The sequence below is a fragment of the Peromyscus leucopus genome, chromosome 1, assembly GCF_004664715.2.
Source record: "Peromyscus leucopus breed LL Stock chromosome 1, UCI_PerLeu_2.1, whole genome shotgun sequence".
In the NCBI taxonomy this organism is placed as follows: Eukaryota; Metazoa; Chordata; class Mammalia; order Rodentia; family Cricetidae; genus Peromyscus; species Peromyscus leucopus.
In genome coordinates, this window is record NC_051063.1 from 189693055 (window position 1) to 189709586 (window position 16532).

At 38.1% G+C, this 16532-nt stretch overlaps 1 protein-coding gene across 5 annotated transcripts in view; it reads left to right on the forward strand.

The window, feature by feature from the left end:
• Positions 1-16532, forward strand: part of LOC114688835 (vomeronasal type-2 receptor 116-like) — a 45073-nt gene that overhangs the window by 16365 nt on the left and 12176 nt on the right. For 2 of the 5 annotated variants that reach the window (XM_028863338.1, XM_037202540.1), the window contains exons 2-4: positions 4601-4892; positions 5155-5952; positions 7280-7507. In XM_028863338.1, coding sequence (XP_028719171.1) covers positions 4601-4892; positions 5155-5952; positions 7280-7507 — 1318 coding nt within the window. The other 3 variants (XM_037202548.1, XM_037202532.1, XM_037202543.1) reach the window with 3 other exon arrangements.

The window sequence follows — 16532 nt, forward strand, 5'->3', positions numbered from 1 at the left end:
ACATATGGGTGTTTCCTATACAATGTGAGGCAAAACCCAATCAGCTCTCTTTATAAGTTGAATTCTATCACTGTTGGGATATTTGCTATTAATCTCTCCCAAAAAATTATTTCAACCTCTTTACCAAGTTTCATTGTCTGCCCATAATTTGTCCATGTCCTCCTTAGTTAAAGGTAAGACTGTTTTTGCTGGGACTATACTTGCTAATTGATTAAGTCTCAGTTTTCCTTTTAAAATCAAGTCAGAGATCTTTTCCACATAAGTTTTAAATTTTTCTCTATTTATTTGGTAGAATTATCATTCCAATATATCTTCACTCTGCATTAAAATTCCTGTAACAGAATGCTTAGAGGGTAAAATAACCAAAATGTAATCAAGCTTGGATGCACAAATCCACATGTACTTCCTGTACGTCCTTTTCCACCAAGGCAAAATCTCAGCTTCAGCTGATAAATCTCTTGGACTATTTAAGTCCTTGTCACTGTCTAAGGTTTTGAAAAAATCACTCAGTTCATCATTTTTTGCCCCAACAATGGTTCACAGCTAGGAAATGTTTTCAAATAATCTTTGAAAGTCATTAGGGCTCCGCAATGGATCTCTTCTAATTTGTACTTTTGGGGTCTAATTTTTGTAGACCTATTTTGTATCCCAAATAATTAAAAGAATATCCTCTTTGTATCTTTTCAGGAGCAATTTGCAATCCCCAACATGGCAATGTTTTCTTAATTCTTCAAACATTCTAAATTGTCGTCATTGAATCTTCCAGTATAATATTGTCCATTCAATGATAAATTATAGATTTAGGAAACTGTTTATGTATTAATTCCAATGGCTGTGGCACACAATATTGGCACAGAGTTGGGCTATTCCACATTCCCTGTGGGAGAACCCTCTATTGATATCTCTTTGTTGGTTGAGAATTATTATATGTAGAGACTGCGAAGGTGAATCTTTCTGTGTCTTTTTCCTGTACGAGTATTAAAAAGCAACAGTCTTTTTTAAAATTTATTTTATAATTTAATTTAATTTTACATATCAGCCATGGATTCCACTGTCCTCCTTCTCCAGCCCCCCTCTACCCCTCCCCCTGCCCACCCTCCATTCTCATCTCCTCCAAGGGAAGGACTCACCTGGGGATTCAGCTTAACCTGGTAGATTCAATCAAGGCAGGTCCAGTCCACTCCTCCCTTCGCCAAGGCTGAGCAAAGTGTCCCTGCAAAGGGCCCAGGTTCCCAACAGTCAGCTCATGCAATAAGGAGAGGTCCCAGTACAAGTGCCTATGGGCCTCACAAACCATTCAAGTTAATCAACTGTCTAAATTATCCAGAGGTCCTGAACCATTTGGGGGCTCCTTAGCTATTGTTTCATAGTTCGTGTCTCATCCAATGACTGATGCAAGCAGATGCAGAGATCCACAGCCATGCCCCAGGTGGAGCCTCAGGAGTCCAGTCAGTGAGAAAGAGGAAGGGTTGTATGAGCAAGAATTGTTGAGACCATGAATAGAAAAAGCACAGGGACAAATAGCCAAACTAGTGAAAAGCAACAGTTTTTAAATTGATAACTATCAGTGGCTATCCTTCAGGTAACAGAGTAGGCAAAGGAATTCCAGATTGTAGAGAGCCAACTGGTTGAATTAATTTGTTAATTGCTCTTATGTCTGTTACCATTCTCCATTTACCAGATTTCTTTTTAACAACAAATACAGGAGAATTCCAAGAGCTGGTTGATTCTTCAATATACTGGACATTTAACTGCTCTTGTATCAGCTCTTCTAAAGCCTGCAGTTTCTCTGTTGTTAAATGTCATTGCTGAACCTCTATATGCTTGTCTTTTAACCATTTTAAAGGTAGAGCTGTTGGTGTCTTTGGAGGATCATCAGTTGTTATGCCCTGTTCTTGTACAATCTGGATGGCTATTGACAGCTCTTTAGAATAATAACTTCTACAATCTCTGTCAGAAACATGTGTTAGTTTATGATTTGTTTCTGAGGTCGGAGGAATGGTAATCTGAGTATTCCATTGTTGTAATAGATCATAGCTCCATAAGTTCATAGCTATATTAGCCACATATGGCTTTCCTTTTCCTCTCTGTCCTGCTGGTCCTACACATTTGAGCCATTTTACACTCCGTTTCACTTGAGATAATGTTCTATTCCCTAACAGCTGAAAATTTACCTCCTGCAGAGGCCAATTTGGATGCCAAAATTCTGGTTCAATTATTGTCACATCCATACCCATGTCTACTAATTCTTCCAAGAAACCATAATTTATTCGTATTTTTAATTTTGGTCTCTGTTCATTTAGAGAAGTTTGTCAAAAATCTGCTTTATGGTTCCTCCTGAATTTTCTATTTTTCTGCTGTAGTTGTTCTATCCTCCCGAGCAGTCTGGTTTATTTCAATAGCCATTTGGTTATTTAATTGCTCTGAGTAGGGGTTTCTTTTATGATGGCATAAAGGTCTGAACTGAATTTGCGGTGGGGGCCTATATGAAGGCCTTCTGGGAGTATCCTGAAGGCAAAGGCAAAGGAATACATTGTCTGTCTCTTATTGATCTACTTTTGTTGGTCTAACGTTTATGCTTACCACACCTTCTGCATAGTCCAGAATGGAGGGACATTCTTTTGCCATTGTTCTTTGAATAAACATTCTTATAAGGAGCACCCTGTTTATACTCGCTTTTCTAATAATTTTGTTTACCACAACCAAAATTTCTGACCTTTTTTCCTCAAAGGTTTTGAAATCACTTCTATCCACATCTCATCATGGTCATGAGATTCAATATTAATTTTGTCCCTCATCCAATCCTCCAAAGGTGCTGATCTTGCTTTTAATGGCCTGATTATTATTTTGCATTCTTCATTTGCATTCTCAAAAGCCAAACATTCAATTATTTTCTGTCCAGCTTCTGAATTTGGTATTATTCTCTATACTGCTGAGGCCAGCCTTTGTAAGAAATCTGTGAAGGATTCTCTGGGACCATGTACACCTTTTGTGAATGATTCAAAATTTTTCCTGCTTCCTCAATTCTGTTCCATGCATTCACTGCTGCCATGTGACATAGAATTAAGGATTGGTTGTCATATAAACAGTATCTTTGTATATCATCATATTTGCCTTATCCAAGCAGTTGATCCTTGTAAATTTCCACACCTCTTGTTCTACATCAGCTTTTTATTGTCTTAGCCTCCTCTTTAACCATGTTCTCCACTCTAATTGTGCTCCAGACTCTAGGACAGCTGTTACCATTTCTTTCCAGTTCTGAGGAGGTATACTATTCCAAGTTTGCCTTGAGTATAACTTTTAGTTTACGAGTGGAAAATGCATGCCATATGATATAATAGCTTCCTTAAATCTCCTTAAATCTCCCATTTCCACTGGAGTCCAGTTAGCTTGTACATGCCCTTAAGCAGGTAATTCCTGTAAAGTTACCAAATCGATTAAGTTTGATTGTTTGGAAAGAGGCTATCTTTCTGTAACCATATAAGTCAATCCTGAAATTATTTCACCTTTAAATTCTTTTCTCTGCGTCTGAATTTCTATATAAATCATTTTAACAGATTTTACTAAAGCTTTCATCTTGGCACTTAAATTAAACAACAGTTTTAATACTATAATAAGGATGATTAAACAAATAATGTTCATAATTGATGTTATATACATCCCATCAACAATATTCACCATTGTTCCATTTTCACACTGTCTAATGTGTTATCAAAAATACCAATTTTGTTCCATTGTAAATATGTTTCCCAATTTTTTAATATGGGAAAATATTGTCTTTCAACTAGTTTCTCCATTTAAGGTATCTTTATGACTTACCAAGTCTGCTTAACACAGTAGATGTCCAAGGGAATTTAAAAGCTGTTATCTAGTCTGCTGGTAGTCCAAAATTGGAATTATAAGAGAGAGGGGGTGAGATATTACACAACAGGAGAAAAAAATAGCAAATTTTAGCCTTCTGCTCTGGCCTGAGCAACACCTGGCCTGAGCCTCGGGGTCAGTAACCCCAAAAACAGTCTGGCCAATTGCAGCTCTGTCCCCTTGCTGCTATGGTTGTGTCCAGCTAACCTTACCTCATCATGCAACAGCTTCCAAAGTGTATGCTACTTCTTGTTTCCCTGCACCTTTATTACCTTGCTGTTCTGTCCATCATTGGGTCTTAGCTTAGCTGCCTCACTTCCTTGTCACTGCCTGTCTGTTCAGACCTCCAGGTCTGTATGGCTGTTAGTCATACTAAAGGCATGTGTTCTGTTCCCTAGCATGTCCTTGAACACAGAGAGACCCTGCCTGCCACATGATCAGATCAAGGCATGTGCTAACACTGCCTTACCTTTGTGTTTATTTAAAATGGCTTGCTATTTCCTCTGATCTTGAGCCAAACTTTATTTATTAACATACAAATAAAATATTACTACATTTCAACACAATAAAATATTGTCACATCCAGCTTATTAGGTCATTTCAACTTCACAGCACAGGACATTTGATTCAGTATTTGGGTCTGGTTGAAAATACCATCCAGTTTTAGATAGTCCTCCTGTTGAATACAAAGAATTATTTTTAGGTCTCTGTCCATATTAACCATCACATCCTCTTACAGAATATCACCCGAAAAGATCCAGTTTCCATTGGCCTTAACTTTTTCCATGGATGAAGTCAATAGGAACCCTGATCTTTTGCCAAATATGTCATTAGTATTTGAATTGCTGGAGTGTGGATCCATGAATATGTCAGAATTAATCAAAAGAATAAATTTCGGTGAAGAAATTAAAGATTATTACCCTAATTATGTGTGTAAAGGAGAGCCTGGTTGTATAGTGTTGCTGACAGGGCCAGATTATGAAACATCTGCGATATTTGGGACATTTATCGACCCCTCTATATCTCAACAGGTGAGATTTTTGTGGTGTGGGTTTTCAAGAAATTGTGACTCTGTTGGAACAATACCAAGATGCTAAGAATAGTATGTTGAATTATGTGAAACAGTGTGGTTCAAGATTACTATTCAGAGACTTGATGTGGCTTCATTTCCTTTTTTGAAGTTGAGATGAGGGAAAAATTATAGGTGATAAGTTTTTATAGAACTCTTTGCTGAAAGTATGTTTACAAGTTCTTAGAAGTGTATGCTACCTCATGCTGCTCCCTGTGTCCTAGATCCTTCAGCTTACCTATGGACCTTTCCATACCATTCTAAGTGATCATGAAAAATTTCCCTATCTATATCAGATGGCCCCCAAGGATACAGCTCTACCACTGGCAATGGTCTCTTTGATTCTTCACTTCAACTGGAACTGGATAGGAGTGGCCATCTCTGACAATGACCAGGGTACCCAATTTCTCTCACTTTTGAGAACTGAGATGCAGAAAAATACAATCTGCTTTTCCTTTGTATGCATGATCCCAACCAAAGCCCTTACATACATATCAAGAGCTGAAGTGTATTATAACCAAATCATAACATCATCTGCAAATGTAGTCATCATTTATGGTGACATTGACAGTACTCTAGCTGTGAGCTTTAAAATGTGGGAATCTCTAGGTATACACAGAATATTTTTGACCACATCACAGTGGGATGTCACTACAAGTAAGAGAGACTCTACAATTGGCTCATCCCATGGGATACTAGCTTTTACACACCACCATTCTGAGATTTCTGGTTTTAAAACATTTATCCAGACACTGAACCCTCTGAAATACACAGATGAATACCTTGCAAGGCTGGGATGGATGAACTTTAACTGTGAGGTCCCAGCTTCCAAGTGTAAGACACTGAAGCATTGTTCATCCAATGCCTCATTACAATTTCTAATGGAACAGACTATTGACATGGCCTTTAGTGATGACACTTATGACTTGTATAATGCTGTGTATACTGTAGTCCATGTTATCCATGAGATGCTTCTTCAACAAGTGTATAATGGGAATGAACACCATGGTAACTGCTTGAAGGTAGTGTTTTTTTTTTATTGGATGAAATTATGTGTCATCAATACAGCCTTTAAGAGTCTGTCAGATGCCCCAATTTACTGGATGAGCAAATATTTAATCAAATGGGAATATTTTGAAATTATTTCCTGGTAAGGAATTAAACCTAGATTCTGATATAAATATTAATGTCAAAGCAATGGAATGGAGGACACAATTTATCAAGGAATATCAGTAACATAATTAGAGAACACCCGAATATCATTTCACTTCTTCTATTACTGGAAATATAACAGTCCTTCCTCATTAACCCTCTCCATGACAAGAAGATGAGCCCTTGTTCATTGATTGTCAAACATGTGGTAATCAGTGTATGAGACGGTTTTCACAAGTGTTCTCAACTGATTATGCCCTAGTGTAGGCTCTAGGGACCTATTTGGCACACTGTGAGTAATTACACAGGAATTACTGTGTAACAGTGGTGCTCTTATATATTTCTGGACATACATGTGTCCATGTGTGTGAATTAATGGTTCTCACAGTGTATGGGAGAATGAATCTTTTTTTCTGTGTATCTGCGTGTATATCTGCATTGCTGCATATATTGTGCATATCTGTCTATCTGCATATTTATCTGTGGAAGTGAGAATAGATTTATCTTATGTCAATGTCTTTGTGTATGTGTGTTTGTTTTATGTACATTTTTCTGTGTTTTTCAGTTCAGCTGCATGTCACTACTTCATGTTTTGTGTATCTGCTTTCACATATGAATATCTGTTTTTCTCTCTGTGTGTGTGTGTGTGTCTGTCTGTCAATCTTTATTGTGAGCATAAATTTGTATATGTCAATGTTTCTCTGTGTGGGTGTTTCAATATGTGTATGTCTCCCCGTGTGTATTTGTCTAAAAATGTGTGCATTTGCGTGTGAGCCTCTGTGTTTTTCAGGTTTCTGTTTCTGTGTGTCTGTTTGGGTTAGTATGACTGTCTGTTTCTGACTGTATTTTGATGTGTGTGTCTGACATATATACATGTGTGTATATTGTATGTATCTGTATTATGTACATATGTCTGTATTTATTTGAGTCTCTCTCTTTTTTTCTCTCTCTCTCTCTGCTTTTTTCTTACCAAATTTTGTGTGTGCATGTATGTCTGGGTTACTCTTTGTAGTTTCCTCTGAAAGAATTTAAATTCTAAGAATGTTATAAAATTTTATTTATCCACTTACTTTTATTTCTCTTATTATATTTCTCTCATGGACAGCTTCAATAATGTTGCCTTTAAGAAGAAATATTTATATGTTTTCTGACATCAAGAAAGGACACATACATTATAGAATGCTGCCTCTCTTTCAGCTGCACTCTTTTCTGAGGAAGACTCATTTCACTAATCCTGTTGGAGAAAAAGTAAATATGATCCAGAGAGAGAACCTCCAGGCAGAGTATGACATTTTCCAGATTTGGAATTTCCCAAATGGATTTGAAGTCAAGGTGAAGATAGGAGAGTTTAGTCCATATTTTCCACATGGTCAAGAGCTCCATTTATATGAAGACGTGATAGAGTGGGCCACAGGAAGTAGACAGGTGGGTCTGACCTAACTGTAATTATTTCTGTCATACAGCAGTAACACTGTGGGTCCATTTGTGCTGCCTTTTAACTGATGCATTGAAATAGACTGCCACATTAAGAAGCATTTTCGAGCTTCTCTCTTTATGTCTCTTCTTTTCAGTTCTTGATGTGACATTTTCTTAATTCTTTGAGGTTCTCAGACATGCATACCATGCATACAGTGATTTTTCAATCATTCCAGAACATGTTTCTTGTTTTTATAACAAAAAGAATATTAATAGTTATCACTGTACTATATCATTTCCAGTGAAGCATTCAATATCTTCTTGATACTATTCTGATTACTATAGAGTGCTTGTCCTTTCTTCTGCTGAACCTTTGACATAGATGCTGAAAGACTGAAGGTAAATGTAAGGAGGAGTAAAGTAAACACATACAAACCATTAATTATTATTAAATAATTTTTTAAGCCTTTGTACCAACAGGTCCTAAATTGCCAACATCTCTAACCAAAACTAAGATAACATTTTCATGGCCCATTTAGATTCCCTATGAATTGTAACTATGTTTTTTTCTTCCTTCCTTTCTTTCTTTCTTTCTTTCTTTCTTTCTTTCTTTCTTTCTTTCTTTCTTTCTTTCTCTCCGTCTCTCTCTTTCTTTGTTCCTTTTTTCTTTTAAATGTGTATGGATGTCTTGTCTGCATATATGTATCTGCAACACTGGTATGCCTGGTGCATATGGATGCCAAAACAATGGCTTGAATCTCTGGGTGGTTGAGAGAATGCAGGGCCACACAGTGGGTGCTGAAAGTCACACTTGAACCCTGTATATGAGCAGTAATTGTTATACACACTTGAGACAATTCTCCAGCCTAAAAGCATTTTCTTAAAAAAATACTCAATAGAGGTACATTTCATGGTCCCATTAGTTCTTTCTAATTCTCTCAAACAAACAAGGATGTGCCAATTTGTCTCATCTGTGTGGGGAGGATGTATTATTGGTAGTAAAAAAATAGCTTTGGAAATTTATAAAGGATGTATACTTCTATGAACCTAAGGTATATTATAGGAATGAATTCTGATGTGGGTGGTTTTAAGGTATCTAGTTAAAGCTGTCTGACAGCTCTCATTGGTCCTAGAGTGAGTGACTCTTCATACCCAGTGAGCCTTGCCCCTAGTACCAATTCCTGTCCACAACCATTTCCCCCAGGAACACTGGCCCAACTCGGCCTCAGTTGATGGCCAGTAGGCAGGGCTTCTGCAGGAAAGTCCTTCCCTCACATGACCTCCCAGGGCACCCTGCAATCTACATGCCCTGTCCCAATACCCATCCTACAGAAATCTGTGGGAACTTTCTGAAGCTAGGAAAACAACCCCCAGCTATCATCAGGCCTAGAGAGAACTCTCATTGTACAAAGAGCTGTCACTGGACCAAGAGTAACATCAGGAGACAGGGAATCTGCCAGCCCTCATCAGAACAAGAGTAGCTTTTGGAGAAGTAGAATCTGCCACCTCTCAGTTCACCAAGAGAGGCTTCCTGTAAGACAGAATCTGTCAACTCTAACTGGACCAAGAGCCCTGATAAGACCAAGAGTGGATCTGTGAGCCACAGAATCAACTAGCTTGGGTTGATCCAAGAGAAGCTCCCTAAGACACAGAATCTGCCTGCTCCAATTAGACCAAGACTAAGATGGGGCTGAGATGGCTCCCTGAGCCACAGACACAACAAGCACAGAGTGGACCAACAGCAACTCACTAAGACACAGGGCCCTCTTATACCCATTACAGGAAGAGAAGGGCCAATGTCAAGGCAGAAGTACATACAACAACATAAAGAGCAATACAACATCACCAGAGCAAAGCCCTCCACCAACAGCAAGGCCTGAACATCACAAGGTAGAAAAAGAGGAAGAAAGCAACATTAGGAATGGCACAATGAAGATGCTAGAGGCTTTTCAAGAAAAAATGTAATTGAGGAAGAGAATAACAAAAAAAAGTGGAAGAAATCAATAAAGAAATTGACTAAAAGAAATAAAAAATTGGAAGAAGTCTATAAAGAAAACAAGGAAAAGACAAATAAAAAATTGGGAGAAAACAATAAATTCCTTAAATAAAATAATGAACAATCATTTAAACAGGTGAGGGAAACAGTTCAAGACTTGCAAAGAGTGATATAAACAATGAAGAAGACACAAACAGAAGGAATGCTAGAAATAAAAAATCTGAGTAATTGATCAGGAAACACAGATGCAAGGATAACCAAGAGAATACAAGAGGTGGAAGAGAGAATCTCTGGTCTAGACGATACAATAGAGGAAATATGTTTGTCAGTCACAGAAAATACCAAAGCCAAAAAGGTCATAACACAAAATGTCCAAGAAATGTGGAACACCATGAAAAGAACAAACCTACAAATAATAGGGATAGAGGAAGCAGAAGAATACCAACTCAAAGGCAGAGAAGATATATTCAACAAGATCATAGGAGAAAACTTGCCCAACTTAAAGAAGGAAATACCTATGAAGATAAAAGAAAGCTATAGAACACCAAACAGACTAGACTCTCTAAAAAAGTCTCTTTGCCATTTAATAATGAAAAACTAAATGTACAGAATAAAGAAAGAATATTAAGAGCAGGAATAAGGAAAAAGACCAAGTGACTTATAAAGGCAAACCCACCAGAATAACACCTGATTTCTCAATGGAGATTTGAAAGCCAGAAGCACTGGAACTGATGTAATGCAGACACTAAGAGACCATGGACGCCAGCCTAGACTAATATACCCAGCAAAACTTTCAATCTTCATAGACGAAGTGAACAAGACATTCCAACACAAAACCAGATTTAAACAACACCTATCCACAAATCCAGCACTACAGAAAGCACTAAAAAAATTCCTACCTAAGGAAGTCAGATACACCCCAAAAACACAGGCAATAGATAACCTCACAACAGTAACGACGAAGAAGTGAAGTACACACACTACCACCAAAAAAATAAAATAAAATAAAATAACAGGAATGAACAATCACTTGTCATTAATATCCCTAAATATCAATGGATTAATTCACCCATAAAAAGACACAGGCTAACAGAATGGATAGAAAAGCAGGACCCAACTTTCTGCTGCATACAGGAAACACACCTCAATTTCAACAATAGACACTACCTCAGAATAAAATCCTGGCAAAATCATTCCAATCAAATGGTCTAAGAAGCAAGCTGTGTACCCATCCTAATATCCAGAAAAATAGATTTCAAACTAAAATCAATCAAAATAGATCAAGGAGAGCATTACATACACTTCATAGGAAAGATCCACCATGATGAAGTTTCAATTTTGAACATTTATGCCTCAAACACAAGGGCACCCACATATGTAAAAGAAACATTACTAAAGCTTAAATCACACATAAAATCTCACTCATTAATAGTGGGAGACTTCAACAACTGACTACTGGACACATGTGCCAAATCAAATCTTGACATAGAAATAAGGGACTCAGCTGTTGTTATGACTCAAAAGGACTTAATCAATATCTATTGAAGATTTCATCCTAACAAAAAAGTATATACCTTCTTCTCAGCACCCCATGGAAACTTCCCTATAATCAACCATATACTCGGCCACAAACCAAATCTCAACTGATAGAAAACAATTAGAATACCCTCTTGTGTTCTATCAGACCACCATGGTTTAAAGTTTGATTTCAACAACAACAAAAATTACAAAAAGCCTGCAATCTCATGGAAACTGAATAATTCTCAACTGAATCACCAATGGGTCAAGGAAGAAAGAGAAAATATTTAAAGACTTCCTGGAGACCAATGAAAATGAATATATCACATACCCAAAATTATGGGACACCACGAAAGCAGTGCTAAGAGGAAAATTCATAGCACTAAATGCCCACACAAAGAAGTTGGAGAAATCTAACACTACTAACTTTTTTTTAAGCAAATTTATTTTACAACATCATTTAGTTCAACATAATAGCCACAGATTCCCCTGTTCTCCCACTCTCGCCCCCCTCCCCCTCCCCCCACCCCACCCCCATTCCCACCTCCTCCAGATCAAGGTCTCCCCCGAGGACCGGGATCGAACTGGTAGACTCAGTCCAGCCAGGTCCAGTCCCCCCCTCCCAGACCGAGCCAAGTGTCCCTGCATAGGTCCCAGGATTCAAACAGCCAACTCATGCAACAAGCCCAGGACCCGGCACCAACACACAGCTGCCTCCCAAACAGATCAAGCCAAATGACTGTCTCACCCTTTCAGGGGCCTGATCCAGTTGGGGGCCCCTCAGCCTTTGGTTCATAGATCCTGTGCTTCCATTCATTTGGTTATTCGTCCCTGTGCTTTATCCAACCCTGGCTTCAACAATTCTTGCTCATATAAACCCTCTTCTTTCTCACTAATTAGAATCCCAGTGCTCCACCAGGGGCCCAACCGTGGATGTCTGCATCCAGATTGCTCAGACCTTCCTTGGATGGGGTTTATGGCACAACTAACAGGGTGTCTGGCCATCCCATCACCGGAGTAGGTCAGTTCCTGCCGTCTCTCGACCATTGCCAGCAGTCTTTTGTGGGGGTATCTTTGTGGATCTCCGTGGGCCTCCCTAGCTCTCTGCTTCCTCCCCTTCTCATGTGGTCTTCATTTACCATGGTCTCCTATTCGTTGTTCTCCCTCTCTTTTCTTGATCCAGCTAGGATCTCCCACTCTCTTTCCCTCGACCGTCGCTCTTCATTGTTCCCACTCATGACCAGGCTGTTCATGTAGATCTCATCCATTTCTCCGTGTCTTTTTTGGGGTCCCGTTTTCCAGGTAGCCTCACTGGTGATGTGAGTAGCAGTCCAGTCATCCTTGTTCCACATCTAGCATCTTCCTATGAGTGAGTACATACCATATTTGTCTTTCTGAGTCTGGGTCACCTCACTCAGGATGATTTTTTCTAGATCGATCCATTTGTCTGCAAACCGTATGATGTCATTGTTTTTCTCTGCTGAGTAGTATTCCATTGTGTATATGTGCCACAATTTATTTATCCATTCTTCAGTTGAAGGGCATCTAGGTTGTTTCCAGGATTTGGCTATTACAAACAATGCTGATATGAACATAGCTGAGCAAGTGCTCTTGTGGTATGATTGAGCATTTCTTGGGTATATGCCCAAAAGTGGTATAGCTGGATCTTGGGGGAGATTGATTCCCAATTTTCTAAGAAAGCGCCATATTGATTTCCAAAGTGGTTGTACAAGCTTGCATTCCCACCAGCAGTGGAGGAGAGTTCCTCTAGTTCCACAACCTCTCCAGCATAAAGTGTCTTCAGTGTTTTTGATCTTAGCCATTCTGACAGGCGTAAGGTGGTATCTCAGAGTTGTTTTGATTTGCATTTCCCTGATGATTAGGGATGTTGAGCAATTCCTTAAATGTCTTTCAGCCATTTGGGTTTCCTCTGTTGAGAATTCTCTGTTTAATTCTAAAGCCCATTTCTCAATTGGATTGTTGGTCGTTTTGATGTCTAATTTCTTGAGTTCCTTATATATTCTGGATATCAGTCCTCTGTCACCTGTGGGGTTGGTGAAGATCTTTTCCCATTCTGTAGGCTGTCGCTTTGCCTTGTTGACTGTATCCTTTGCTCTACAAAAGCTTCTCAGTTTCAAGAGGTCCCATTGATTGATTGTTTGTCTCAGTGTCTGCGCTACTGGTGTTATATTTAGGAAGTGATCTCCTATGCCAATGCGTTCAAGATTACTTCCTACTTTCTCTTCTAGCAGGTTTAGAGTAGCTGGATTTATGTTGAGGTCTTTGATCCACTTGGACTTAAGTTTTGTGCACGGTGACAGATATGGATCTATTTGCAGCCTTCTACACGTTGATATCCAGTTATGCCAGCACCATTTGTTGAAGATGCTTTCTTTTTTCCATTGTACACTTTTGGCTTCTTTGTCAAAAATTATATGTCCATAGGTATGTGGGTTAATGTCAGGGTCTTCAATTCGATTCCATTGGTCCACATGTCGGTTTTTATGCCAATACCAAGCTGTTTTTTATTACTGTAGCTCTATAGTAGAGCTTGAAGTTAGGGATGTGAATACTCCAGAAGTTGTTTTATTGTACAGGTTTCTTTTAGCTATTCTGGGTTTTTTGTTTTTCCATATGAAGTTGAGTATTATTCTTTCCAGGTCTGTGAAGAATTGTGTTGGTATTTTGATGGGGATTGCATTGAATCTGTAGATTGCTTTTGGTAAGATTGCCATTTTTACTATGTTAACCCTGCCTATCCATGAGCATGGGTGATCTTTCCATTTTCTGACATCTTCTTCAATTTCTTTTTTCAGGGACTTAAAGTTCTTGTCATATAGGTCCTTCACTTGCTTGGTTAGTGTTACCCCAAGGTATTTTATGTCATTTTTGGCTATTGTAAAGGGTGATGTATCTCTAATTGTCTTCTCATCTTCTTTGTCCATTGTATATAGGAAGGCTACTGATTTTTTTGAGTTGATCTTGTATCCTGCTATGTTGCTGAAGGTGTTTATAAGCTTTATCAATTCCTGGGTGGAATCTTTGGGGTCACTCAAGTATACTATCATGTCATCTGCAAATAGGGAAAGCTTGACTTCTTCCTTTCCAATTTGTATCCCCTTAATCTCCTTATGTTGTCTTATTGCTCTGGCTAGAACTTCAAGTACTATATTGAATAAGTATGGGGAGAGTGGACAGCCTTGCCTCGTTCCTGATTTTAGTGGAATTGCTTTGAGTTTCTCTCCATTTAATTTGATGTTGGCTATTGGTTTGCTATATATTGCCTTTATTATGTTTAGGTATGTTCCCCGTATTCCTGATTGCTCCAAGACTTTTATCATGAAGGGGTGCTGGATTTTGTCAAATGCCTTTTCTGCATCTAGTGAGATGATCATGTGGTTTTTTTCTTTGAGTTTGTTTATATGGTGTATTACGTTGATGGACTTTCATATGTTGAACCACCCTTGCATCCCTGGGATGAAGCCGACTTGATCATGGTGGATAATTGTTCTGATGTGTTCTTGGAGTCTGTTTGCCAATATTTTATTGAGTATTGATTAAGACAATCCTTAATCCAAACTAACCAAAAGGCAGAGAGAGAAAGAGAGCATCCAAATTAGCAAAATCAGAAATGAAAAAGGAGTCATGACAATTAATAATGAGGAAATCCAGAGAATAATCAGGTTATACTTCAAAAACCTGTACTCCATAAAACTGGAAAATCTAAAAGAAATGGACAATTTTCTGTAGAGGTACCACATACCTAAGTTAAATCAACACCAGCTAAACTATTTAAACAGACCAATAACCCCTAAGGAAATAAAAACAGTCATTAAGTGTTTCAACCAAAAAAAATTCCAGGAAGAGATGATTTCAGTACAGAATTCGTCCAGATCTTCAAAGAAGAGTTAATACCAATACTCTTTAAATTGTTCCAACAATATCAACAGAAGGAACATTGCCAAACTCCTTCTATGAGGCTACAATTACCCTGATTCCCAAACCAAACAAAGATAAAACAGAGAAAGAGAACTACAGATCCATCTCCCTCATGAATATTGATGCAAAAATACTAAATAACATATTGGCAAACAGACTCCAAGAATACATCAAAACAATTATCCACCGTGATTAAGTAATCTACATTCCCAGAGATTCAAGGGTGGTTCAACATATGAAAGCCTGGCAATGTAATACAAACAATAAACAAACTGAAAGAAGAAAACCACATGACCATCTCACTAGATGCAGAAAAAGCCTTTGACAAAATCCAACACCTCTTCATGATAAAGGTCTTGTAGTGATCAGGAATACAGGGAACATATCTAAACATAATAAAGGCAATTTCCAGTAAGCCAACAGCCAACATCAAAGTAAATGGAGAGAACTCAAATCAATTCCCCTAAAATGGAAAAGACAAGGCTGTCTGCTCTCCCCACAATTATTCAATATATTACTTGAAGTTCTAGTCAGAGCAATAATACAAAAAGGATATAAAGGGGATACACATTGGAAAGGAAGAAGTCAAGATTTCACTATTTGCAGATGACCTTAAAGTATACATAAGTGACCACCAAAATTTGACCAAGGCATTCATACAGCTTATAAATACCTTCAGTAATGTAGAATGATACAATATTAACTTAAAAAACAGTAACACTCCTGTATACAAATGACAAATGGACTGAGAAAGAAATCAGAGAAACATCACCCTTTAAATATCCACAAATGATATAAAATACCTTGGGGTAAATCTAAATAAGCAAGCATAGGACCTGTATGAAAAGCACTTTAAGTCCCTGAAGAAAGAAATTGAAGAAAATGTCAGAAAATGGAAAAATATCCCTTGCACATGGATAGGTAGGATTAACATAGTTAAATCCCACCTTACCCAAAGCAATCTACAGATTTAGTGCTATCCCCAACAAAAACCCCACACAATTCTTCAACAGACCTGGAAACAACAATACTTAACTTTATATGGAATAACAAAAAACCCAGAATAGCTGAGAGATCCCTTTAAAATAAAACAACTTCTGGAGGCATCATGATCCCTGACTTCAAAGCTCTAATATAGATCTAGATTTATAAAAACAGCTTGATACTGGCATAAAAACTGACATGTGGACTAATGGAACCGAAGTGAAGACCCTGACATTAATCCGCATACCTATGAACATATGATTTTTTGCAAAGAATCCATAACTGTACAATGGAGAAAAGAAAGCATCTTCAACAAATGGTGCTGGCATAACTGGATGTCCACATGACTGCTGATAGATCCATATCTTTCACCAGGCTCCAAACTTAAGCCCAAGTGGATCAAAGACCTCAACATTAATCCAGCAACTCTAAACATGTTAGAAGAGTAAGTAGGAATTAGTCTTGAACTCATTGGCATAGGAGATCACTTCCTAAACACAACACCAGTAGCACAGACACTGAGAGCAACCATTAATAAATGGGACCTCATGAAACTGAGAAGCTTTGTAGGACAAAGGACACAGGCACTAAGATGAA